General features: G+C 36.9%; 1 protein-coding gene across 1 annotated transcript in view; it reads left to right on the top strand.

Moving 5' to 3' along the window:
- Positions 1 to 27297, top strand: part of CERKL (ceramide kinase like) — a 127055-nt gene that overhangs the window by 45848 nt on the left and 53910 nt on the right. The window contains exon 2 of the mRNA XM_052635884.1: positions 2279 to 2521. Coding sequence (XP_052491844.1) covers positions 2279 to 2521 — 243 coding nt within the window. The remainder of the gene's footprint in view (positions 1 to 2278; positions 2522 to 27297) is intronic.

Raw genomic sequence — 27297 nt, forward strand, 5'->3', positions numbered from 1 at the left:
GACTTGACGCACATGAGTTTGAGCAAGCTCTGGGAATTGGTGATGGACAGGGAAGCCTGGCATGCTGCAGTCCATGGGGTCACAAAGAGTTGGACACAACTGAGTGACTGAACTGAAGTAAAAGATGTAATTTTATATTTTGCCTGTAGGAGGAATGTTAGGCAGTTAATAATTATCCATTCTGCACAAATATACAAATAAATTCTAAATTTGCATTTGTGTAATAGTCTAATTTTATGTTAAACTAAATGTAATATTCAATAAGATCTAAATTTTAGGGGAAAAAACTTCTAAACATAATATTTTTCTCTCCAGTACAATTATTAAAAAGGAAAGCACCTTCCTATCATTTCCTCTACCTTAGTTCAAGCCTCGTAGACTGGTTTCTATTCCTCCAATGTCTCACTCATGTTTTCTAATCTTTATCCTAATGACATAATCATCTTTGCTAAACTAAATTGCAGGGTTATCGTGAAAAATGTACACCACCTTGGCATCAATGCACAATGAGCAAACTCCCGAGTGTAGCATGAAGATTTATCATGGACTCAGACTTCCTCTTGTGCACCTTGTTGGGAGCCTTCCCAACTTCAGTTCAGGTGTCCTTAGCCTTTAGAAGAAGGGGGTCCCAACGCATCCCCTGGGAAAGGTCTTGATTAAGAGAGTAAGTGTTCCAGGTGAAGCATAATATTAGGACAGTGAATAACAAAAAGTTTTAATCTTTGTTCATGATTAAAACATGTTGAATCTCTCATATATGCACACCTCTTACTATCCCACTAGATTTGAATAAAGAACCAAATTCAAATTCACTGGCAACCATTCTACAATGATGGAAAGGACCATATTTAAGTTGAAGCCAAGGTTCATGAAAGAAATACCAAAATACAATGGTCACAGCACACACTGACACATGTGCTTGTACGTGCTGCTAACTTGCCTGTCGACTCTGACTCTTCCGCTGTACACAGAAATTCATCATTTGCCTTCTCATCACCGACTCGATGGACGTGCATCTGAGTGAACTCTGGGAGCTGGTGATGGACAGGGAGGCCTGGCGTGCTGCAATTCATGGGGTTGCAAAGAGTCGGAGACGACTGAGCGACTGAACTGAACTGAAGTCTGTAAAAGTGTCCAGTTCAAATTCTTTTCTTGGGTTTTCTGATAAAAATTAATATGACCCTCTGAGACACCAGAATTCTTTCATGTATATCCCAATTATATCTACTTTAAATATCTATTTTAATCCCTAATAAATAATGGCCACTCGGGAGCAGGTAGTAGAACTTCTCTCTCTTGCATTCTGCATAGTGTTTAACACAAAGCATTTAACAGAAGTTTCTTGAACTGAATGATATATAGTAATATCCATGTTAAACTGTTTTGGATACTAAATCAATGAAACAAAGTAATTCAGTGTTTTTATCCCACTTTTCATTGACTCCTAATGTGAATTTCAAACTTTTTCTTCTGCTAATCCTTGAAACTCTTCAGGGAAAGAAACACGAGGTCTAAATCACTTCTTTTTCTTATAAACCACCTTCAAGGAAGCCAAAAGGCACAGAGATCAAAGATTAATTCCTTCAATATAATTTTGTTTTGATTCAGACAGAACCTTCATTGCAGTAGATGCCTTTTCGGGTGAATGACCATCCCACAAAGATTATTGTTATTCTTCTTTAATTTCCTTCTATTCCACTCATCAAGTCATGAGATGTAGCTTTGTAAACAGCAACAATAACATAGTGAGATTCAGGTGGATCTTTTTAGATCGGCAGGAGTTCATTGTTTTCTACTCACAGTAATCTCACCATTTCCTTTTTGTACCTATATCTCTTTACCAAAAATATACATTTTCCTTCCCTTTCATGTTGCCTTCAACAGCCTATTTTAAACTCACTTCTGTTAGTGAATCCTTTTCTTTCCATGACTTTACTCTGTCCCTGTAAGTAACAGGAAGCCTCTTGTATGATACTAATTTATTATTACTGAAATGTTGCTTTGTTTTTGTTCCTAGAATTCTTCACACATTGAATATTCTCAGATTCTGAATGTCCTAGGCCTTGTGTGGCAGAGATTCTCTTCCATTTTTTTCTATCTATGGGATAATGGACCTAATTTTTCTTTCTTTCCCTCCTCATCTCATACAGGACTTGACATAAAGCATAATCAGTAAAATTACAGATGATAAATATTTTTGAGTTTTCACTATTTATTATTCATACATACAAGAATATAAACACAATGGTTTTGACTGGAAATTTTAATTTCTTTTCAGGTGATTCCAAGTGTGATTTTCTACATAGAGAAGAATTTGTTGAACTCAAGGACATATTCTCTGTCAAACTGAAACGGCGTTGTTCAATAAAACAGCAGAAAAGTGGTACTTTATTAGGAATCACTCTCTTCATATGTTTGAAAAAGGAACAAAATAAATTAAAGGATTCTACACTTGATCTTATTAATTTAAGTGAAGACCACTGTGACATATGGTTTAGACAGTTCAAGAAAATTTTGGCAGGTAAGTACTCCTTATGGAAATTTTTAATGAGTCTAGTTTCCTTGATGTAGGTTATTAATCTAAACATGGTATTATATTTATCAATAACCCTTAATTATATTGAGGTTGTTTGCTTCTATTTCTAGTCTGTTAAATGTTCTTAGCATGAAAGGTGTTGAATTTGGTCACATGCTTTTTCTATATTAATTGAAATAATCATATAACTTTTTTGTTTCATTCTGTTAATGTGGTATTCTACATTGATTTTTAATAGGTTGAACCATTCTTGCATTCCAGCAATAAATCCAAAATAGTCACGATATATAATTCTTTTAATATTTTACTGAATTTGGCTTGCTAGTATTTTGTTGAGGATTACTCAACATTACTATGCATTAGAGATATTTGTGTGTAGTTTTTATTTTTCTGCTTTTAGTATCTTTCTGACTTTGTACTGACCTTGTAGAATGACTTAGCAAGTAACCACTGAATGACTGCTTCCATGAAGAAGCTTTGATAATCTGAAGTAAAACAGTTCTTAAATAATATTGTTCTCTTGGGAGCTGCTTTTAAAAGGATATTTATTTTTCTATTAGTGTTTCTTTTGAGTTTATATTAGAATTTATTTTTCTTGCACCTACACATTGAAAGCAAGTGAATATATATACTGGATGACTTGAGAGTAACAGTTTTTATTAACTGAAATATAATTGATTTACAATATTGTGTTTCAGGTATACAGCAAAGTGATTTGGTTTTATATATATATGTGTGTGTGTGTTTTCCTATTGTTTTCCATTGTTGGTTATTACAAGATCCTGAATATAGTTCCCCGTGAAATATAATAAATTACTGTTTATATATGTTAGTGTGCATTTATTAATCCCATACTCCTGATTTATCCCTCCCCCTTCCCCTTTGGTACCCAAAAGTTTGTTTTCTGTGTCTCTGTGTTTCTATTTTTTAAATAAGTTGATTTGTCCAGCTTTTAGATTCCACCTAATAAGTGATATCATATGGTACTTGATTTTCTCTTTCTAACTTCACTTAGTATGACAATCTCTAGGTCTGTTCATGATGCTGCAAGTGGGATTATTTCATTCTTTTCTAATGGCTGAGTAGTATTCCCTTACAAACGTATACATATATAAATATACACACATTTACATATATGTGTCTGTGTATATATACATACATATATATGTAACTAGTAATAAAGAATCTGCCTGTCAGTGCAGGAAACTTAAGTGACTCAGATTTGATCCCTGGGTTAGGAATATCCCCTGGAGGCGGGCATGGCAACCCACTCCAGTATTCTTGCTTGCAGAGGAGCCTGGTGTGCTACAGTCCATAGCATCACAAAGAATTGGACATGACTGAAGTTAGGATGCACACGTACACACACACACACACAACCCATGTCTTCTTTATTCCCTCATCTGTTAGTGGACCCTGAGGTTGCTTCTATGTCTTGGCTATTGTGTACAGTGCCACCATGAACACTGGGGTGCATGTACCTTTTTGAATTAGAGCAGTTAGTTTTTCTGGATGTATGCCCAGGAGTAGGATTGCTGGATTAGACAGTAACTCTGTTTTTAGTTTTTTAAATGAACTTCTGTACTGTTCTTCATAATGGCTGCACCAGTTTACATTCCCACCAACAGTGTAGGAGGGTTTTTGTTTCAGTACACCCTCTCCAGCATATATTTGTAGAGTTTTTGATGATGGCCATTCTCACCTGTGTGAGGTGATACCTTATTGTAGTTTTGATTTGTAATTCTCAAATAATTAATGATATTGAGCATCTTTTCATTTGCCTGTTGGCTATCTGTATATCTTTTTTGGAGAAATGTCTGTTCAGTTTTCTTGCCTATTTTTTGAAAGTACTGTTTTTTGAAATGGAGTTGTATGGACTGTTTGTACATTTTTTGCAGTTCTCTCCCAGTCTGTAGTTTGTCTTTTTGTTTTGTTTATGGTTTCCTTTGATGTGCAAAATCTTATAAGTTTGAGTAGGTCCCATTGTTTATTTTTGCTTTTATTTATTTTGCCTTGAGAGACTGACCTTAGAAAATATTGGTGCCATTTATGTCACAAAATGTTTTGCCTATGTGCTATTCTAGGAGTTTTGTGGTGTTGTGTCTTATATTTAACTCTTTAAGCCATTTTGAATTAAATTTTTATATATGGTGTAAGGGAGTGTTCTAACTTCACTGATTTATATGTGGCCATCTAATGAGAATAACAGTTTTTTGAAGATAATTTAAATTGTCTATATTTCAGGGTATCTTTTCCTAAAGGTAATATCCAGAAAAAGAGAATATTTTCCAGAATATTATGTCCTTATGAATTCAGTGTATCTTAAATTTTTGAGTGATATTTATACTTTACATATTAAATAAAGTATACATGAATACACATATAAAGTTGGACTATAAGGAAAGCTGAGCACCAAATAATTGATGCTTTTGAACTGTGGTGTTGGAGAAGTCTCTTGAGAGTCCCTTGGACTGCAACACATCCAACCAGTCCATGCTAAAGGAGATCAGTCCTGAATATTCATTGGAAGGACTGATGCTGAAACTGAAACTCCAATATTTTGGCCACCTGATGTGAAGAACTGACTCATTGGAAAAGACCCTGATGCTGGGAAAGATTGAAGGCAGGAGGAGAAGGGGACAACAGAGGATAAGATGGTTGGATGGCATTACTGACTCAATAGACATGTATTTAGGTGGATTCTGGGAGTTGGTAACAGGGAGGCCTGGCATGCGGTAGTCCATGGAGTCGCAGAGTTGGACACAACTGAGTGACTGAACTGAACTGAACGTGCAAAGCACATTAGATTTCTAAAGGTATCTAGTTAGCATATAATCAAACTGAGTTTTAGGATTTTTTTTTCTCACAGACTTATAAATCTTGCTTTCTTCTTTTTTTGGCCATTTTTTTTCCTGTTTCCTAGGTTGACTAGGGTAGAGGCTGCTGTTGTTGATGCATAGCTTGGGGTAGAGATGACTCAGGACAGAGCTGGGTGCCAGACAAAGAGCAGGCACATGGTGATGTTAAGTTTTCAGGCCAGAAGTCATTGATTGAGAAGACTGAGGACCCAAGTTGGTCAAGGGCAGCCAGCTGATACGGTTGTACGTATAGAAGATGGGTTGAAGTGACCTATTAAAACTATGAGACCTGTTACTAAATGGTCCCTTCAAGTGTAAGGAAACCTGGTTAAGAAAACAGGAAACTACAGAGGCCAAAGTTTGGTCCATTCTCTCTAGAAACATAAAGAATGTATATATACGTATCTATTTATATAGAGAAAGACTGAGGGAGGAGATAGATATGTGTGTGTGTGTGTGTGTATATATATATATACACACATTTAACTAAAAGCATTCCACTTTAACAATGGGTCTTTTACAACATTCTTATTTTAAATTTATTTGAGAAGAGATAAAAAGAAGTTAAAATGAAAATGAAAACGTAATTGAATTAAATTTCCCTTACATGGTCAGGCGTTCATGGGACTTGCATGGTCTATAAAATAGGAATGGGTCATTTGTTCAGGGGAGTCAAAGCTCTTCCTTGCACTGAAGGTCTTGAAATCTTCTCCCTTGGGGCTTGTGAAGGGCTGGCTGAGTGATGTGAGAGACAACTTCCGCAGTATATCTCATCCATAAAAACCAGCAGCAAGCAAGCAGGGGGCATCCCAACAAAGCCCAATTTAGTAAAAGCAGTTTTATTTAAGAAGAGGAACTTGTCCAAACACACACACCCCACAAAAATACTATCCAAATATTTGTTCAGCTTAATGAGTAATGTTTTGGTTTGATCCAGGATTAAAATCTAAGCTAATTAGAGAGATGAATAAACTACATATTTCTTAGGCTATCATCCTTTGAAAATGCTACTTTTTGTATCATTGACTTTGATAACATTTGGAGGTAGTGAAATACATGCGCTCATATTCTTTGGCATGGTCCTGGAGGACAGAGCAATTTTGCTGATGAAAAGCAAATAGATTGACTTTTGAAATCAACCAGTGCAAACACAACAGAGTTGAAATCATCCAGTAAAAATGAAGGAACTGAATCAAGGTGGTTTGAATGAATGACTGTTAACCATTTCTGCCCCTGAGCAGTCTCAGCAGGTCCTTTAAGAGAAGCCAGCTACTATCTCCAAGCCCCAGGAAGACAGTCCTGGGTCAGCTTCATTATGCAACAGATGTACTTCTTAAGGCTCCAAAGCTCTCTACCAAATGCTGCATGATACTGATACTTCCTTTTTAAGGTTGCAGTCTTAGAACATTTTTCTTGATATTTTCTTCACTTTCAAAGCTAAGTAATCCAGGTGTTCATTGAAGTGCCTATTGCCTGAGAGTCAAATATTTATAACTGGATCAGGACCCTTTCTGTAAGTGGAGGTGGCCTGTGTCTTTCCTGGTCTTTCTGGGTTCAGGGTGATTGTTTACGTCTTCCTGGTTCTCCTTGGTTCTGATTTCCCCAGAGTTGGATTTATTTGTGGATTATCTCTCTGTCTCACATCCATTGTCCCTATGGTCTACTATGTCAGGTCTGACAGATAGTGGTTGTTGGTTTCCAAAAAAATTAATAAAAGAAAAAAAGTCACCAATCAAGGAACTGTGTTTGAAATGGACCTAACTTAAGTTTGGTGGGTAACAGAACTTTGCATCAAAAAAATATAGATGACTTACACTTGAATTTTATATATCACTATTTTAAGTCCAAAGACTTCTGTGCAAAACAGTGGATTTTAAAAAAAACGCATATTTTGAAACCCCCCCCCCCTCCCGCCACCAACCCCAGCTTATTCTTCTACTGAGATAAACACGAAGAAAATATTAAAACCTAAACTGGGTGACTTTTTAGTCTAATAATTATAATTTTTAGGATATTTGGATATCAATTGTTACTTTCAAGTGTGCACATTTATATTTTGAACTGGAGCAATGGATAGGATGTAATGAATTTTTGAACAAAGAACAAATTGGCAGCACTAAAAAGAGGACAAAACAAACTCTCAATTACTTGAAGTTTTAAGATTTTGACAGAGTGTCTAGGTTAAAAAGGATTTCTAAATACAAAAAATGTCTTAGAACTCTTTCTATTTTTATTTGAAAGAGTTAAGATCTTTTACATTTTAATTCTTTACACAGTTGAGCACAGTATCATTTTTTATTAATATAGAGAAGTCACCATAACTTTATTGACTGCTAGTAAATATAAGTTAATTCATCCAACACATGTTTGGGATCAGGCACTGTATTCAGTAATGGAAATACAAAAAAGAATGAGATGTAATCCTGTATAGAACATTCTTGCCCTAGGAGACAAACAGGAAAACTTGTAATAAACATGTTAAGGACCACAATGAAGATATGAAAAAATTAATAGGATGATAACCATCGATCATTGATTCAGAGGTTTAAATCTTAAAAACATTAAGGCTGAAATGCAGTCACCAATAAATCTAATATGTAGTCATTGTGGTGAAAGTCCTTTAACACGGTCTTTTCTGCTTTATTTATAGCTGTGATGTGAAGATAAACGGGCACATCTAGTACAGCATGTGTGTACACTAGATACATCAGTTTTTATCCAATTAGGGTGTGATCCAGTCTCTGCATATTTGGGTTTCCTGCTGCTGCTGCTCCTAGAAATGATGAATTGCAAGCTTCTCTAAACTATGAACCAACCTTTCCTCTAGCTACTATAATCTACGCTTTAAAGTGTATTCATAGAATGCCATTCTCCCAAATCATCCCACCCTCTCCCTCATTCTATCATGTATACTATCATGTAAGAATTGAATCGCCAGTCTATGTCTGACGCAGGATACAGCATGCTTGGGGCTGGTGCATGGGGATGACCCAGAGAGATGTTATGGGGAGGGAGGTGGGAGGGGGGTTCATGTTTGAGAACATATGTAAGAATTAAAGATTAAAAAAAAATAAAAATTAAAAAAAAAAGCAAAAAAAAAAAAAAATAAAGTGTATTCATAGGCTTTCTGACAGGTTATCATCCCATACAGAAAGACAAAACAAAGTGCCCCTCAGGTGATATTTAGGACTCCTTGAAACTGAAAGATTTTCAGCAGTTGCATTGGTTGATCTTCAGTGGAGGACTTAGAATGGTGTGAAAATGAAGAAGAATATTTTTTAAAAATCTAAAGCTTTATGCTCAAGTAAGTTGGGGAATGCTAATATCATAAACAGTGAAATTGGGACACTGGTTGATTTGAGGGAAAGACATTCTGTTTTACACATTTGGCACATATGACATCTGTTGGAAGTGTTCAACAGCCTGGCAGTTTGAGAGGGATGCATGAGGAGGTGAAGAAGAGCTGATGTGATGGGAATAGATGACTATTGTAAAGAAGTAGTATAGAATTTTTTTTAAAAAAGCAGAGGGCTAAATACAGAATGTTGGGCAATACTCGTATATTAAAATAGGCAGAGAAGATAAAAGTCAGAACTACAAAATAAAAGGAATGGTTAAAAAATAATGAGTAGCTCTTTTATCATAGGACTATTGAATTTTATTGTTAGACTTTGCTAATTTATTTGTAATGGTTTTGGTTTTGCTAATTCATTTGTAATGTTTCTTACTCCGAGACAATTGACAAAGGTAATTTTAGCCCACATTTGATTGAGTTAGTTCTAATATCATATTTTTCCATTTCATTTCTAAATGCTAATTTCATGAAGTAGGCAAATATGAATGAACCGCTTTGATTAAGTATATTTTGTCCTTGTAGTCTGCTCTTAGCTTCTATTTCAATAGCATTCCTCAGTTTTTAGGTATGAAAAATGAAGAAAATAGCAAAATTACTTAAATATTTGGCTTTTATTTCTAAGAGCAATTTTTCCCAGTTTCCCAAAGATGTCAAATCTGTTTTCCATGTGATAATAATTTTGATTTTCAGAGGATTCTTTCCTTAATAGTAAAAACTGGGGCTTCTAAACAATAGTTTGTTTAATATTTATTTTGTCTTGTGCAAGAAATTAAGGGTGAAACAAATTTTGGGGTTTAAAAAAAAATCCAAACTATATTGTCAATTATATTATCACGAACCAGGTAGAATTTTTGTTATCAGGAGAGCAGAATGATCTGAAGTTTTATTTGGTTATGCTGCCAAATGATATAAGGAAAAATAAATTGGAAATTAAGAATATAACAGTTGCCTTGAAATGAGTATTTGTTATATGTCAAAAGTATGAAGTTCAGACATTTCGTTGTGAACTGTTGGAGCTGACAACACTTGTTTCCTTAGAGACAAATTATTTTCTGCAGACTTTATCTCTGAAGTATGGGTATTTTTCTTTGAAACACCAAAAAAAAAAAAAGATTTAAATTTTGGTTTATGAGCAGTTGAGTTGGACATTAAAATTATGCATGTCACTTAAAAAGTTTTTTAATTTTTTTTGACTTAAAATTTTTTTTTAACTATTTTTATTGAAATGTTGATTTACAAAGTTGTCTTAGTTTCAGGTGTACAGCAAAGTGAATTATATATATATGTATATATTCTATTTTTTATAGTCTCTTCCATTATATGTTATTACAAGATATTTAGTGTAGTTCTCTTTGCTCGACAGTAGATCCTTGTTGCTTATCTTTTTTTGTATATGATAGCAGGTATATTTTAATCCCCTAATCCTAATTTATCCCTATACTCCTTTAGTAAGCATAAATTTGTTCTCTATGTCTTTAAATCTATTTCTGTTTGTAAATACGTTCATTTGTATCATTTTTTTTTTAGATTCCACATGTAAATGATATATTGTTGTTTTCTGTCTGGCTTATTCATGTGTATGATAATCTCTAGATCCATCCATGTTGCTGCAGATGCCATTATTTTATTCTTTTTATGTCTGAGTAATAGTCCATTCTATATGTATATATACACCACATCTTTATCCACCCATCTGTTGATGTATGTTGAGGTTGTTTTCATGTCTTGGCTATTACAGATAATGTTGCTATGAACATTGGGGTGTGCATATCTTTTTCAATTATGGTTTTCTCTAGATGTATGTCCAGGAGTAAAGTTTCCGTATCGTATTGCCTATTTTTTTAGTTTTTTTTTCAGGAACCCCATGCTGTTTTTCACAGGGGCTATACCAATTTATATTTCTACCAACAGTGTAGGAGTGTTCCTTTTTCTTCACACGCTACCATCATTTGTTATTTGTACACATTTTGAGTTTGGCCATTCTGACTAGTTTGATACTTTTTCTGATACTTCATTGTAGTTTTTATTTGCATTTCTCTAATAATTAGTGATATTGAGCATAGTTTCATGTGCCTTTTGACCATAGGTATATCTTCTTTGCAGAAACGTCTTTTTACATGTACCCATTTTTTAAAAAATGTATTTATTTTTTATTGAAAGATACTTGCTTTACAGAATTTTGCTGTTTTCTGTCAAAGCTCAATATGAATCAGCCATATCCCCACCCTTTTGAAACTCCCTCCCATATCCCTCCCCATCCTACCCCTCTAGGTTGATCCAGAACACCTGTTTTAGTTACCTGAGCCATACAAAAAATTCCCGTTGGCTATCTATTTTACATATGGTAATGTAAGTTTCTGTGTTACTCTTTCCATACATCTCACCCTCTCCTCCCCTCTCCCCGTGTCCATAAGTCTAGTCTCTATGTCTGTTTCTCCACTGCTGCCCTGTAAATAAATTCTTCAGTACCGTTTTCTAGATTCTGTATATATGCATTAGAATACAGTATCTTTCTCTTTCTGACTCACTTCACTTGTTCATCCATCTCATTAGAATTGACTCAGATGAGATCCTTTATATGGCTAAGTAATATTCCATTATGTATATTTGTACCGCAAGTTCTTTATCCATTCATCTGTCAATGGACATCTAGGTTGCTTCCATGTTCTAGCTGTTGTAAATAGTGCTGCAGTGAACAATGGGATACATGTGTCTCTTTCAATTTTGGTTTCCTCAGGGTATATGCCTAGGAGTGGGATTGCTGGATCATATGGTGGTTTTATTCTTCGTTTTTTAAGGAATCTCCATAACATCTTCCATAGTGGCTGTATCAATTTACATTCCCACCAACAGTGCAAGAGCATTCCCTTTTCTCCACAGCCTCTCCAGCATTTGTTGTTTGTAGACTATTTGATGATGGCCATTCTGACCCGTATGAGATGATATCTCCTTGTAGTTTTGCTTTGCATTTCTCTAATAATGAGCAATTTTGAGCATCTTTTCATGTGTTTGTTAACCATCTGTATGTCTTCTTTGGAGAAATGTCTGTTTAGGTCTTTTTTCCACTTTTTGATTGGATTGTTTTTTTTTTTCTAGTATTGAGTTGGATAAGCTGCTTGTATATTTTGGAAATTAATCCTTTGTCAGTTGTTTCATTTGCTATCATTTTCTCTCATTCTGAGGGTTGTCTTTTCACCTTGCTTATAGTTTCCTTTGCTGTGCAAAAGCTTTTAAGTTTAATCAGGTTCCACTTGTTTACTTTTGTTTTTATTTCTGTTACTGTAGGAGGTGGGTCATAGATGATCTTGCTTTGATTTATGTCGTCGAGTGTTCTGCCTATGTTTTCCTCTAAGAGTTTGATAGTTTCAGGTCCTACATTTAGGTCTTTAATCCATTTTGAGTTTATCTTTGTGTATGGTGTTAGGAAGTTTTTTAATTTCATTATTTTACATGTAGCTGTCCAGTTTTCCCAGCACCATTTATTGAAGAGGTTGTCTTTGCCCCATTGTATGTTCTTGCCTCCTTTGTCAAAAATAAGGTACCCATATGTGCATGGGTTTATTTCTGGGCTTTTTATCTTGTTCCATTGGTCTATATTTCTGTTTTTGTGCCAGTACCATAATGTCTTGATGACTGTAGCTTTGTAGTATAACCTGAAATCAGGAGGGTTGATTCCTCCAGCTCCATTCTTCTTTCTCAAGATTGCTTTAGCTATTTAGGGTCTTTTATTTTCATATGAATTGTGAAATTTTTTGTTCTAGTTCTGTGAAAAATGCCATTGGTAAATTGATAGGTATTGCACTGAATCTGTAGATTGCATTTGGTAGTATAGTCATTTTCACAATATTGAGTCTTCCTACCCAGGAACATGGAATATCTCTCCATCTGTTTATGTCATCTTTGATTTCTTTCATCAGTGTCTTATAATTTTCTGTGTACAGTTCTTTTGCCTCCTTAGGTAGGTTTACTCCTAGATATTTAATTCTTTTTGTTGCACATGGTGAATGGGATTGATTCCTTAATTTCTCTTTCTGATTTTTCATCATTAATATATAGACATGCAAGTGATTTCTGTGTGTTGATTTTGTATCCTGCAACTTTGCTGAATTCACTGGTTAGCTCTAGTAATTTTCTGATACTATTTTAGGTTTTTCTATGTACAGTATCATGTCATCTGCAAACTGTGAGAGCTTTACTTCTTTTCCAATTTGGATTCCTTTTATTTATTTTTCTTTTTTGATTGCTGTAGCTAGGACTTGCAGAACTATGTTGAATAATAGTGGCAAAAGTGGACACCATTGTCTTGTTCCTGATCTTAGGGGGAATGCTTTCAGTTTTTCACCATTGAGCATAATGTTTGCTGTAGGCTTATCATATATGGCCTTTACTATGTTGAGATAGATTCCTTCTATGCCTGTTTTTTGAAGAATTTTAATCATAAAACGGACTGCCTCCCCTGCAGAAGTTATGGCCCTATCAGTGTCTTTTTTTCGAGCCTCTTGTAACTGGCGATCAGAAGGCCTCTTTGGCCAGTCTTTCTCCATAGCTCCGCCTGTTCAGGCACTTAGAGGGCTCCCTTGCCTGGGGTCCTTCTCTGTTGTGCAGTGCATCAGACACATAGAGGGGCCCCCTGGTTGGGGTCCCACTCTGTAGATCAGCGCATCAGACACTTAAAGGAACACCCTGGGTGGGATCCTTCTATGTAGTTCAGTGCATCAGGCATTTGATGGGCCCGCCTCTCTCTTGTTCAGCTGCTGATGCTGGAGTGTGGGGAGAGAGAGCCTATGGTGATGGCTCCACCCTCAACATGTGACTCAGCAGTATCGCCTTGCTTCCATGGCTGCCTGGCTATCCTCCACTGGCATTTCCCACCACGATCTCCTCCTTTACATCTCCTCAATCCGTCTCTCTGAAGCCAACAGCAGCCCTCGCCCTGAGATTGCTCCCCAAACCCTAAACTTCAGCTCCCAGCTGCTGCCCCATCCTGGAGACCAGCGTTCCTGTCCAGGGTATGTTTGGCTGCAGCAAGGACTGTCTGAATCTCAATCCATTTAAGCTGCCACAGATCAGCTGTTTCACTCGCAGCCTTAAATGTTTCTCCTCCTACTCAGACAGTTGCCCCAGTGTGGGGATAGGACCCCTGCTTCAGTTCCCCCACCTGCTGAGGGCAGGTCCAGGCCTACTAACTCTCCTGTTTTTCCCCCTAGTTCCTTTGTCCTACTGAGTTTTGTGTGGTTCTATAAATTCTTTTCCGCTGGTCAGGTCCTCCTGTTCACTCTCAGCTGGTGTGCTACATACATTTCTTTGTCTGAAGGTGTATTCTGATTTATTTGTGGAGAGAGACATACTCCACATCCACCTACTCCTCCGCCATCTTGTTCTGTCTTAGATTTACCCATTTTTGATTGGATTATTATTTTTTTTTTGATACTGAGCTGATTGTAGATTTTGGAGACTAATCCCTTGTTAGTTGCATCAATTGCAAATATTTTCTGCCATCCTGTAGGTTGTCTTTTTTTTTTTTTAATGGTGTTCTTTGCCATGCTAAAGCTTCAAATTTTAATTAGGTCCCATTTGTGTGTGTGTTTTTTTTTTTTCATTACTCTTAGAGATAGGCTGAAAAGGATTATTATTGCTGTGATTTATGTTAAACAATGTTCTGCCTGTGTTTTCCTCTAGAAGTTTTATAGTATCCAGTCTTACATTTAGGCCTTTAATCTATTTTGAGTTTGTTCTTGTGTATGATGTTAGAGAATGTTCTAAAATCATTCCTTTGCATATAGCTGTCCAATTTTCCCAGAACTATTTATTGAAGAGGCTGTGTTGTCTCCATTTTATGTGCTTCCTTCCTTTGTTGTATATAGATTAATTGGCCATATGTGCATGAGTTTATTTCTGGGCTGTCTGTTTTATTCATAGATTTTCTGTATTTCTGTTTTTGTGCCAGTGCCACACTGTTTTGATTTCTGTAGCTTTGTATTGTAATTTGAAGTCAGGAAACCTGATTCCTCTATCTCTGTTTTTTCTCAAGATTGCTTTGACCATTCACTATCTTCCATGTTTCCATGCAAATTTAGTTTTTTGTTCGAGTTCCGTGAATAATGCCTTTGGTAATTTGATAGAAATTGCACTAAATCTGTAGATTGCCTTGGATCATATGGTCACTTTGACAATATTGATTCTTCCAATCTAAGAATAAAGTATATCTTTCCATTTGTTTTTGTCATCTTCCATTTCTTTCATCAGCATCTTATTGTTTTCTGATTACCAGTCTTTTCTTCCTTAGGTAGGTTTATTCCTAGGTATTTTATTCTTTTTGATGCCATGGTAAATCAATTTCCTTATTTCCCCTTCTGACCTTTTGTTAGTGATAAGAACACAACAGATTTCTATGTATTGATTTAATATCCTCCAAGTTTACCAAATTCATTGAGTTTTCGTATCTCTAGGATTTTCTGTGTATAGTATCATGTAATCTGCAAACAGTGACAGTTTTGCTACTTCTTTCCAATTTTATTTCCTTTCATTTCTATTTCTTTTATGGCTGCTTGTATTTGTATTATGTATTGAGTTGCTCCTATGTTGGGTGCTTATATATTACAGTTATGTCTTCTTGGGTTGATTCTTTGATCATTATGTAGTGTCCTTCTTTCTCTCTTGTAGCAATCTTTATTTTAAAGTTTACTTTGTCTGACATGAATACTGCTACTCCAGATTTCTTTTGACTTCTACTTGCACAGAATACCTTTTCCCATCCCCTCACTTTCAGTCTGTATGTCTGTCTAGATCTGAAATGGGTCTCTTGTAGACAGCATGTATATGGGTCTAGTTTTTGTATCCATTCAGCCTAAGTATTTTGATTGGAGCATTTAATCTTTTTACATTTAAGGTAATTAGTGATGTTTGTTCTTATTGCCATTTGTTGATTGTTTTGTGTTTGCTTTTGCATTTATTTTCTTCCCTTGCTCTCATTGTTTTGTGTTTTATGACTATCTATAGTATTGTGTTTGGATTCTGTTTTCTTCATGTGTATCTCTACCATAGATTTTTGGTTTGTGGTTACTGTGGAGTTTTTGGTATAGAATTCTCTGTATATGTACATAATTATTTTAAGTTGCTGATCTATTAATATCAAATGCATTTCAAATATCCTGCATTTGTGCTCTCCTCTCACAGATATTAGTTTAAATATCATATTTGTGTGTGAATGATTTCCCACCTTTTTGTATGTTTGCCTTTATTGGTGAGTTTTCCCATTCATATTTTCTTTGTTTCTAGTTGTGGGCTTTTCTGTTCTGCCTAAAGAAATTCTTATAGCGTTCGTTGTAAAGCTGGTTTGGTGGTGCTGAATACTCTGAGCTTTTGCTTATCTGTAAAGCTTTTGATTTCGCCATTGTATCTGAATGAAAGCCTTGCTGGGTAGAGTATTCTTGGTTGTAGGATTTCTGCTTTCATCACTTTGAATATATCCTGCCACTGTCTTCTGGCCTGCAGAATTTATGCTGAAAAACCAGCTAAGAACCTTATGGGGATTCCCTTGTTTGTTTTTTGTTGCTTCATTCTTGTTGCTTTTAATATTTTCTCTTTGTCTTTAATTTTTGTCATTTTTATTAATATGTGTCTTGGCATGTTTCTCCTTGGGTTTATCCTGTGTGGAACTCTGGGCTTCCTGAACTTGGGTGACTGTTTCCTTTCCCATGTTAGAGACATTTTCAGCTATTATTTCTTCAAATATTTTCTCTGGCCCTTTATCTCTCTTTCTCTTTCTGAGACCCCTATAATGCAAATGTAGTGTCTGATGTTGTCCCAGAGGTCTCAAATTTTGTTGTTTCTTTTTATTCTTTATTCTGTTCCATGTCAGCAGTTATTACCATTCTGTTTTCCAGCTCAGTCATCTGTTTTTCTGCCTCATTTTTTCTGCTATTGACTCATTCTAGTGTATTTTTCATTTGTTATTGTATTCTTCAACTCTCATTGGTCTTTATTTTTCTAATTCTTTGTTAAAACTTCTTGTAACTTCTCTGTGCATCCATTCTTTTCCTGAGTTCTTGAATCATATTTATAATCATTACTCTGAACTCTTTCTCAAGTAAATTGCCTATCTCCACATCACTGGTTGTTCTGGGGTTTTATCTTATTCCTTCATCTGGAACATATCCTTCTGCTGGCTCATTTTCTAAACTCATGTCTGTACTTCTATTTGTATTTTTATGTATGTGGAAGTTTAGGTATGTTTCTAAACCTTGGAGAAGTCTCCCTCTTTAGGGGATGTTCTTTGTGTCGCAAAAATGTGAGGGACCAGCTTTGGTCCCAGGGTAGGTTCTGACCAGTTTTCAGACTCAGTTATGGGACTGTTAGACTATGTTATGTTAGACTGTTAGACTAGTTATGGGGCTACCAACTATGGGACTTTTATTTCTTACTTCTGGTTTCTGACCGCTGGTGGTTGAGTCTGGTCTAGAGGCTTGTGCAGACTCTCTGTGGGAGGGGTTGGTGACTTCTCACTGTTGGATGGAGTAGGGTCTGGTGGGCTGGGCCATGTCAAGGGGTATGTCTAGAGGTGACTGTGGGCTCAGGAAGTCTTTAGGCAGCCTGTCTGATGGGTGCGACTGTGTTCTGACCTTGTTTTCTGTTTGTCCTGAGTGGTCCCAGTACTGGAGCCTGCAGGTTATTGGGTGGGGCCAGGTCTTGGTGCTAATGTCCCTAGCAACCCATCAAGCTTCACAAAAGCCCAGTAATGACCGACAGAGAGGCATGCCCAGGTTTTTCTTGTTCCTTTGCTCACTAGCATCAGCTCTGACTCATAGCCATGACTCCTTCAGCTGAAGGCAAGCTTGAATTAGTTCTTTAGGAACTACTGATGCTCTTTATACTTGGGATGAGTGACAAAAGACCATCTTCCCAGGGGCTTCTCACAGGCTTCTGTAACATATGTATCCTAGGGGAGGGATATATTTTGCATATAATGGATAATTATATTTAAAAACAAGTAGTTAATGTCTTATAGAAGAATATTATATTCCTGCTTCAGTCACTAAAGATTACCTTGCGAAAAGAAATTTGGAAATACATTTATTCTCGTTTTTTCTAATATGTTTCTAATTCTTTTGCTATACAATAGTTCTTTTAAGTATGCCCTTTGTGTTAAATTTCTTCTCTGGAAAAAAAAATTGGATATGTTTTATTACATTTTATCATGTGATGATATCAAAGGCTACATAAGGTCTTCTCTAAATATTTCCAGTAAAATGTTGAATTGTTTTCATGCTGTTAAATGAATTAGTTAATATTTCTCCCTTGACTGAATTATAGAGAAGTCATTATTTTGAAAAGTTAAGTCTTAATGATAATAGCTGACATTTATTAAGCATTTACTATGTACCACTTTTGTAAGCAATTTTTATTAATTATCTCATTAAATCCTTATAATAGCATGAAGCTATAAATATTTTCTTGTGAAAAGGGGAATGGGAATGATATCGCTTATTTTATAAGCTTAGTTGTGAGGTTTGAAGGGTTAAAATAATGCATGATTTAGCAAATAGTAGAATTAAGTAAATTATTTTTATTAAAGTACTCATCTTAGTTTATACATGAGAAAACTAAGGCTTAAATAGTTTAACATTTTGCTAGTTTGAAGTTGCACAGCTAGTATGTGGTGGAGAAGCTGGAAACGAATTTGTGTCTGCATGAATCTGGAGAATGAATCCTTAGCTGATATGCTATTTCCTATCAGATCTGTTGTATGCATACTCCACACTCTTAAAGTATGATATATTTATTGTACACAATGAGACTCTTTCCTGTAAAAGGGACTTCAAACACTTGTTAGGAAGGAGCTACATTATCTTATTTGAAAATTATACCTTTCTAGACTTCTTTTCCAAATATGATGATTTGGAACTCTGGATTCTTGGAGTCTGAAGCTTACCCTTAGCACACAGGGTGAACAGTAATATTGTACTACATTTCTGAGTCCTTAAAAAAAATCATCCTCATAACTGTCACCATTATTAATTGAGGTCTTCCAGTACCTGGATGGAGAAGGCAATGGCACCCCACTCCAGTACTCTTGCCTGGAAAATCGCATGGACGGAGGAGCCTGGAAGGCTGCAGTCCATGGGGTTGCTGAGGGTTGGACACGACTGAGCGACTTCCCTTTCACTTTTCACTTTCATGCCTTGGAGAAGGAAATGGCAACCCACTCCAGTGTTCTTGCCTGGAGAATCCCAGGGATGGGGGAGCTTGGTGGGCTGCTGTCTTTGGGGTTGCACAGTCGGACACGACTGAAGCGACAGCAGCGGCAGTAGCAGTATGGCCTTAGAATGGATTAGAAATGAAGTATGAAAAAGATAACAAACAGTTCTTTTTATTAGCCTAAAGGAATTTTAAAAACACATAGAAACACACTCGTTTGTGACTGATTTCCAGCTTTTATGTTTATCAAAATTTCCTAAGCAAATCACAAATCTTATAAGCCTATAGGAAATATTAAAAGTTGGATCAGTCCTTCAATGAGAGTATAATGAATTGTCATTTAACAACTTTTTCACTGGAAAGAAATGAAGTAAAATGTAATAAAGCAGCATTCTCACAGTATGCATAACTAGGAAATACATAATATTTCATATGACAAATTATTATTAAGCCCCCTGGTATTCATTAGAATAACCATTAATGGTAATGAAATTGTATGGTGTTTATGTAGATATTATATGTAACTCCAGGAATTCTATTATAATCAAATATGAATATATTTGTTGCTATTTGAGACAGGTACATGGAGTTTGCAATGGCTACATGCTGAAGCAGTGAGCATTTCAGATCAATGTATTTTCTTCTTATTTATCATTATTAAAGAAAACATCTTCTTAAAAACTTTTATTCTTTGAAAATACATGAAGTGTAATATTATGTAACTTGGGGAGGAGCATTTTCTGTTTCTACTAATTATACACTTTACTTTTTATGAAAAGAGAAGAGATGGGCAAAGATGAAGCTGCTTGTGTGACTTGGTTCTTGGGCTCTCTGCAGCACCTAAGCTGGGCCCTGTTCTCTCATCCCTCATCTCCTGCCCACTTGCAAAGTGACAAAGTTTGGAAATGCTAACTGTTTGGACTGCTCCTCATGTTGTATTTGCTCTGAGAGGTCTATTTTGTAATTCAAGACCTGATGTTACCACCAAACTCTCTGCAAAGCTGACTGGCACAGCAAAATCAGGCTTTTAGGTTTTGTAGCAATTCTCATGGGCTTCCCTGGTGGCTCAGACAGTAGAGATCTGCCTGCAGTGACCTAGATTTGATCCCTGGATCAGGAAGCTACCCTGGAGAAGGGAATGGCTAACCACTCCAGTATTCTTTTCTGGAGAATCCCATGGACAGAGGAGCAATTCTCATACCTCTGATAAAACACACAGTCACTTACATGTTCTAAGTGTTGGCTAATGTAGATGACACTTTATTAGACTGAAAGTTCACTTGAGCTCAGAGATTTCAAAAGCATATAGAATGGAGTTTCATGTATAGTAAGTACTCTATAAATGTTTGTTATTATTATCATTTTTATTTCTAATAGTACCTGGTTCAGTCAATGCTGGTGAACTGAACTGAATATATTGCTTAGCTGGTATGTGTTAGGCATTGTCTTAGCGGTTTTCAACATAAATCAACTCACTGAATTTTTATCACAACACTTTGATTGTGGTCAAGATTTTTTTTTAATCCTCACAATTAAATACAAAGAAAAACTATTAAAAGCAGCAAGGGAAAAGCAAAAAGCAACATACAAGGGAATCCCCATAAGGCTATCAGCTGATTTTTCAGTAGAGACTCTGAACAACAGGAAGGAGTGGCAGGATATATTTAAAGTGATGAAAACGAAAAACCTACAACCAAGATTACTCTACCCAGCAAGAATCTCATTCAGATTCAATGGAGAAATCAAAAGCTTTACAAATAAGCCAAAGCTAAGAGAATTCAGCACCACCAAACCAGCTTTATGGTAAATGCTATAGGAGTTTCTCTAGGCAAGAAACACAAGAGAAGAAAAAGAACCACAAAAGCAAACTCAAAACAAGAAAATGGTAATAGGAATATGCATATTGGTTATTACCTTAAATGAAGATGGATTAAATGCCCCAACCAAAAGATACAGATTATCTGGATGGATGCAAAAATAAGACCTGTGTGTATGCTGCCTACAATAGACCCACTTCAGAACTAGGGAAACCTGCAGTCTGGGTAGTCTGATGCAGGGCTCAGAAATTTTACTCCCATGGTTGAGCTTCTGTGATATAATTTTCTTCCAGTTTGTGATTTGCCCACCTGCTATGTATGGGATTTGATTTTACTATAATTGCACCCCTCCTACCATCTTGTGGCTTCTTCTTTGTCTTTGGACACAGGATATAACTTTTAGTAGGTCCCAGCATTTTTTATCTATAGTTTTCAGTAGTTAGTTGTGATTTGGGGGCTTTTGTAAGAAGAGGTGAACTCAAGTCCTTCTGTGACTCCATCCTGTCATAGTCCCTGTTGCATCCACTCTCTTCCTGCAGTAGCTGGGGGATGAGCCGGGGAGATGGAGTGTAAGCCAAGGGTGCTGCAGGTTGGTGTGGTGTGGGGCGGGTGGGGAGTGCAGCAAGTGAAGGAACTTGGGGCCCTTTGGGGCTGGGAGTCAGTAGCCGGCCTCGAGGGTGGCAGTGGCACTGTGACAGGTGTTCTAGGAAAAAAAATGGTCTTTTTATTGACAGCATACTACATTTGTAAATAAACTTAGTTTGTGCATCTAAATTCAGTTTCAGGTAGCTGCTGTAGTGTTCCAAAATGGTAATGCCAAATCCCTCAGAATTGTTAGTGTTCTTAGATTGAAGTGTTACATTTTTGGAAACAAATTATTATTATCATTTATAATGTGGGACTAATTTTATATAGGTTTCAGTTTCCTGAAACTTTTCCTAGGCCCATCTGTGCAATTTCTCATGAAATCCATTTTTAGCAAGATCCTGCTAACTAAAAGATCCCCACTCTCCATATCTGATCACTCTCAACAACTGATCAGAATTCTCATTCTCTACCATCCTTCTAGTAACATCTGATCACCTTGGCTTGTCGTCAGCAAAGAATCCTGATAGGTGGCTTTAGCCATATTACGCTTTACCTCTGACATTTCTTCTTTAGTAATTTTCTATCCACTGATCCATATCTTACTCCTTGGATATAAACTCCCAGTTTCTCATGCTGTATAGTGAAATAAGACCAGTTTTGTACTTAAGTCTCTTTCCTCCTATTTCAGTAATTCTGAATAAAATCTGTTTATATTACTTCCACTACTGTTCAGCTCAGGTTTTTCTTTGACAACATATATTAAAGCACATAACTTTTCCAGGGATCTTCATTTTACCAAGGTACCTATGTTCTTAGAATACAGATCTTCCTGAACCAATGATGGGGGTGTATCCCAATAAATCCATCACAAGTTGAAAATATCATTAAGCCAAAAATGTATTTAATACAACTAACCTACTGAACATCATAGCTTAGTCTAGCCTACCTTAAACATGCTCAGAATAGTTACATTAGCCTGAAAAATGGAAGTCATTCAGTTGTGTCTGACTCTTTACGACCCCATAGACTGTAGCCTGCCAGGCTCCTCTGTTCATGGAATTCTTCAGGCCTGAAAACTGGAGTGGGTACCTGTTCCTTTCTCCAGGGAATCTTCCCAACCCAGGGATTGAACCCAGGTCTCCTGCATTGCAGGCAAATTCTTTACATTAGCCTGCTGCTGCTAAGTCGCTTCAGTCGTGTCCGACTCTGTGTGACCCCATAGACGGCAGCCCACCAGGCTCCCCCGTCCCTGGGATTCTCCAGGCAAGAACACTGGAGTGGGCTGCCATTTCCTTCTCCAATGCATGAAAGTGAAAAGTGAAAGGGAAGTCACTCAGTCATGTCCGACTCTTCGTGACCCCATGGACCACAGCCTACCAGGCTCCTCCATCCATGGGATTTTACAGGCAAGAGTACTGGAGTGGGGTGCCATCACCTTCTGCATTGCATTAGCCTAGAGCCAGGCAAGATTATCTAACACAAGGTGTTGAAAGGGAAAGTGCTAGTTGCTCAGTTGTGTCCGACACTTTGCAACCCCATGGACTATAGCTTGTCAGGCTTCTCTGTCCATGGGATTCTCCAGGCAAGATTATAGGAGTGGGTTGTCATGTCCTTCTCTAGGGGATCTTCCCAACCCAGGGATCGAACCCAGGTCCCCTGCATTGTGGACAGATTCTTTTACCATTTGAGCTACCTGGGAAGACCAACACAAGGTGTTAGTGTTGAGTAATTCATGTAATGCATTTAATACTGTGCAGACAGTGAAAAACAGAGTTGTGTGCTTTGATTACCCTTGTAATCCTGTGGCTGCCTGGGAGATGCTACTGCGCAGTGTCATGAGAGAGTATTTTACCACACACTGGTAGCCTTGAAAAACATAAAAAGTCAAAACTCACAGTGTAAAGAACGTGTATCACTTTTGTACCATCATAAAGACAAAAATCATAAGTTGAACCATTGTTAAGTCAAGGACTGTATTAACACTAAGTGATTTTTTTGTAGCTCTGAAGATAGCTGAAAACTCTCTTAAAAGTCATACCTATTTACTTATATGTGACCCAGAGATGATGCTTTGAAAAAGCTTTCTAACTGATAAAATCACTGAATTAAAAAATGTTCATGAGGAGGCAGTTCAGGGTAGCAGCCTAAGAAGATCTTGACCTTGCCTCTTCTTCTGGACAAAAGAAAATCTGTACCTGCATGTGGAATAATTTCCTCTGAAAAAGACCTGAAACCTAGAAGAATAGCAGCTCCATAGCAGAGGGTAAAAGGGGTACATTGAGACAGAAGAGGCAGAGATAGTCTTGCCAAAATATGAACCCAGGTTCAGCAACCCACATTTGGGAGGAATATAAAAACTCTGGAACTTTTCCCCATGGAGTGAGGGGTTTGTGCCCCACATCAGGGTCACAGAGCTGGAGAGACAGGGCACCAAATCCACAGGGGAGTATGTCCAGGAGAACCACAGAGCTGTGGGGAGTGGAGAACCTGCTGCATTGCTTGCATGCAGGCTCAGGCCCAGGCCCAGGAGAACCATAGAGCTGTGAGGAGTAGAGAGCCCGCTCCATTGCTTGCATGCAGGCTCAGGTCCAGGCGAACCATAGAGCTGTGGAGAGTGGAGAACCTGCTGCATTGCTTGCATGCAGGCTCAGGCCCAGGCCCAGGAGAACCACAGAGCTGTGGGGAGTGGAGAACCTGCTCCATTGCTTGCATGCAGGCTCAGGTCCAGGAGAACCACAGAGTTGTGGGGAGTGGGGAACCTGCTCCATTGCTTGCATGCAGGCTCAGGTCCAGGAGAACTATAGAGCTGTGGGAAGTGGGGAACCTGCTCCATTGCTTGCATGCAGGCTCAGAGACCCCAGTGCAAAAGCATCAATTTGAAAAGTGCTTAAACCACATGTGAATACTAATCTTAAAGCATCTCCTGGAAAGGCAGGAGTCTGCTGGGACTCTCTCTGCTGCACTTGTTGAGTTCATGCAGTGCACACTGAAGATGCCCCTAGACCACCTGGCTTGGTGGCCAGGGGTGTGGGGTTGTACTTCTGGGCCCCAGGGACTATGTTGTACACAAGGTCACTCCTTCAAGGCTGGGAGAAGTAGCTGTTTTGCCTAGTGCATGGAAACAAACACAAAGAGTTAGGCAAAATGAAGAGACAGAGGAATATGTTCCAAGTGAAAGAATAAGACAAAAACCTCAGAAAAAGATCTTAATGAACTGGAGGTATCAGGAATCTACCTGATAACAGAGTTCAAAGTAATGCCTGAAAAGATACTCACTGAATTCAAGAAGAGAATAGATGAACACACTGAGAACTTCAACAAAGAGGTAGAAAACATAAAGTCTATAAGAACATACCAAACAGAAATGGCAGAATTGAACATAATATTTGAACTGAAAAAAAAAAGAATACACTAGAGAAATTGAACAGCAGACTGGATAAAGCAGAAGAGCCGATCAGCAAACTGAAAGACAAAGAAATGGGACTCATCCAGAAAGAGCATATGTGTGTACACACACACAGACACACATGCATATGCACATACCTTCTGGGGCAACATAAAGCAGAATAACAATTTGTAGTATATGGGTTCCTGAAGGAAGAGAAAGAGAGAAAGGAGCAGAAAACTTACTTGAAGAAATATGGCAAAACATTCCAAATCTAGAGAATAAAACAGACATCAAGGTCCAAGAAGCCCAGAGAATTCCAAATAAGATGAACTTAAAGAATTCCACAGAGTGAAGTAAGCCAGAAAGAAACACACCAATACAGTATACTAACGCATATGTATGGAATTTAGAAAGATGGTAACGATAACCCTGTATGCGAGACAGCGAAAGAGACACAGATGTATAGAACAGTCTTTTGGACTCGGTGGGAGAGGGAGAGGGTGGGATGATTTGGGAGAATGGCATTGAAACATGTATAATATCATATATGAAACGAATCGCCAGTCCAGGTTCAATGCATGATACAGGATGCTTGGGGCTGGTGCACTGGGATGACCCAGAGGGATGGTACAGGGAGGGAGGAGGGAGAGGGGTTCAGGATGGGGAACACGTGTATACCTGTGCAGATACATGTTGATGTATGGCAAAACCAATACAATATTGTAAAGTAATTAACCTCCAATTAAAATAAATAAATTTATATTAAAAAAAATTCCACAGTAAGATGCAATATAATTAAAATATCAAAAGTTAAGGTGTCTTAAAAGCAGCAAGAAAACAATTTTTAACATACAAGGGAAACCCCATAAGTCTATCAGCGTATTTTCAACAGAAACTTTGCAGCTAGAAGGGTATACTGCAGAGCTATGGTAATTAAAATAGTATAGTGTTGACATAAAAACAGACACATAGATCAGTAGAACAGAATAGAGTCTAGAAGTAAACCCACTCATAATATGGTCAACTAATTTATGACAAAGGAGGCAAGAACATGCAATGGGGAAGGGACAGTCTCTTTAATAAATGGTGTTGAGCAACCCGGACAGCTACACACCAATGAAACTGGATCACTATTACACCATATACAAATATTTACTCAACATGGAGTAAAGAATTGAAAGGAAGGCCTGAAACTATAACTATCCTAGAAGAAAACATATACAGTAAGCTCCTGGACATTGATCTTAGTGATTTTTTTTTTTTTTTTTTTGGATCTGACTTCAAAGGCAAGGGCAACAAAAACAAAAATAGATAGGACTACATGAAAACATCAAGTTTCTGTACAGTGAAGGAAACCATCAACAAATACAAAGACAGCCTACTGAACGGGAGAAGATATTTGCAAATCATATATTCAATAAGGGGTTAATATCCAAAATATATAAGGAACTCACACTACTTTATAACGACAACAACAACAACAAAAACCACTTTAATTAAAAAATGGGCAGAGTATCTGAATAGACTTTTTTTTTAAAGAAGACATACAGAGGGCCAAAAGACATGTGAAAAGATGCTCAAGATCATTAATAATCAGGAAAATGCACATCAAAACCGCAATGAGATATCACTTCATGCCCGCTAGAATGGCTCTTGTCAAAGAACGCTCCTGCAACATTTATCCACTGTCAGTGGGAATGTAAATGTTACACCCACTGTGGGCAACAATGTGAAGGTACCTTAAAAATTAAGAATGGAACTGTCACATAAACTAGCAATTCCACTTTTGGATATCTAGCCAAAGAAAACAAAGACAGTAATTTGAAAAGGTGTATGCCCCCTCCCTGTGTTCATTGTGGCATTATTTATAATAGTTAAGTTTGGAAACATCCTAAGTATCCATTCATGAATGCGTGGATAAAGAAGATGTGGGACATATACATGATAGGATACTAGTCAGTCATAAAAACAGAATGAAATCTAGCCATTTGCAAAAACATGGATGGGCCTTGAGGGTATTATGCTGTGTGATTTACTCTTAGGTGGAATCTGAAAAGTCAAACAAAACCAAACCTAGACTCAGAGATACAAAGAACAGGTTGGTGACATTTTATTAGAGCTCTGTTTGCTAAATATGATAACTAAACATATTGCAATTAATATTTTGCAGTATATGCAAATGTTGTATCTCTGTGTTGTATACATGAAACTATAAAATCTCATCCTATAGTTAAATGAAAAAATTTAAGTTTATAAAATCATTTTCTAACATTTTCATATTTTCATGGCTTGTGAAGGATTAAATGTACAATTATTTCATCAAATTAGATTTTCATAGAGTTAGTCATATTTCAATGCTAATTATTTAAACTAATTCTTGGTCAAGTTTTAAGCAGAACAAGGGAGTAAAAAAACTTTCCTGAAGCCAGTAACATGTACTTCTTTTAGTCTGGGTTTTGTAGTGGGGAAAGTGGTATAGTGACCAGAGTAAATAAAAATTTATTTTATCAGGATTATTATAAAAGTCTAGTAAAAATAAATGGATGATATGTTTTGTT

This window comes from Budorcas taxicolor, chromosome 2 (genome assembly GCF_023091745.1).
Source record: "Budorcas taxicolor isolate Tak-1 chromosome 2, Takin1.1, whole genome shotgun sequence".
Classification (NCBI taxonomy): Eukaryota; Metazoa; Chordata; class Mammalia; order Artiodactyla; family Bovidae; genus Budorcas; species Budorcas taxicolor.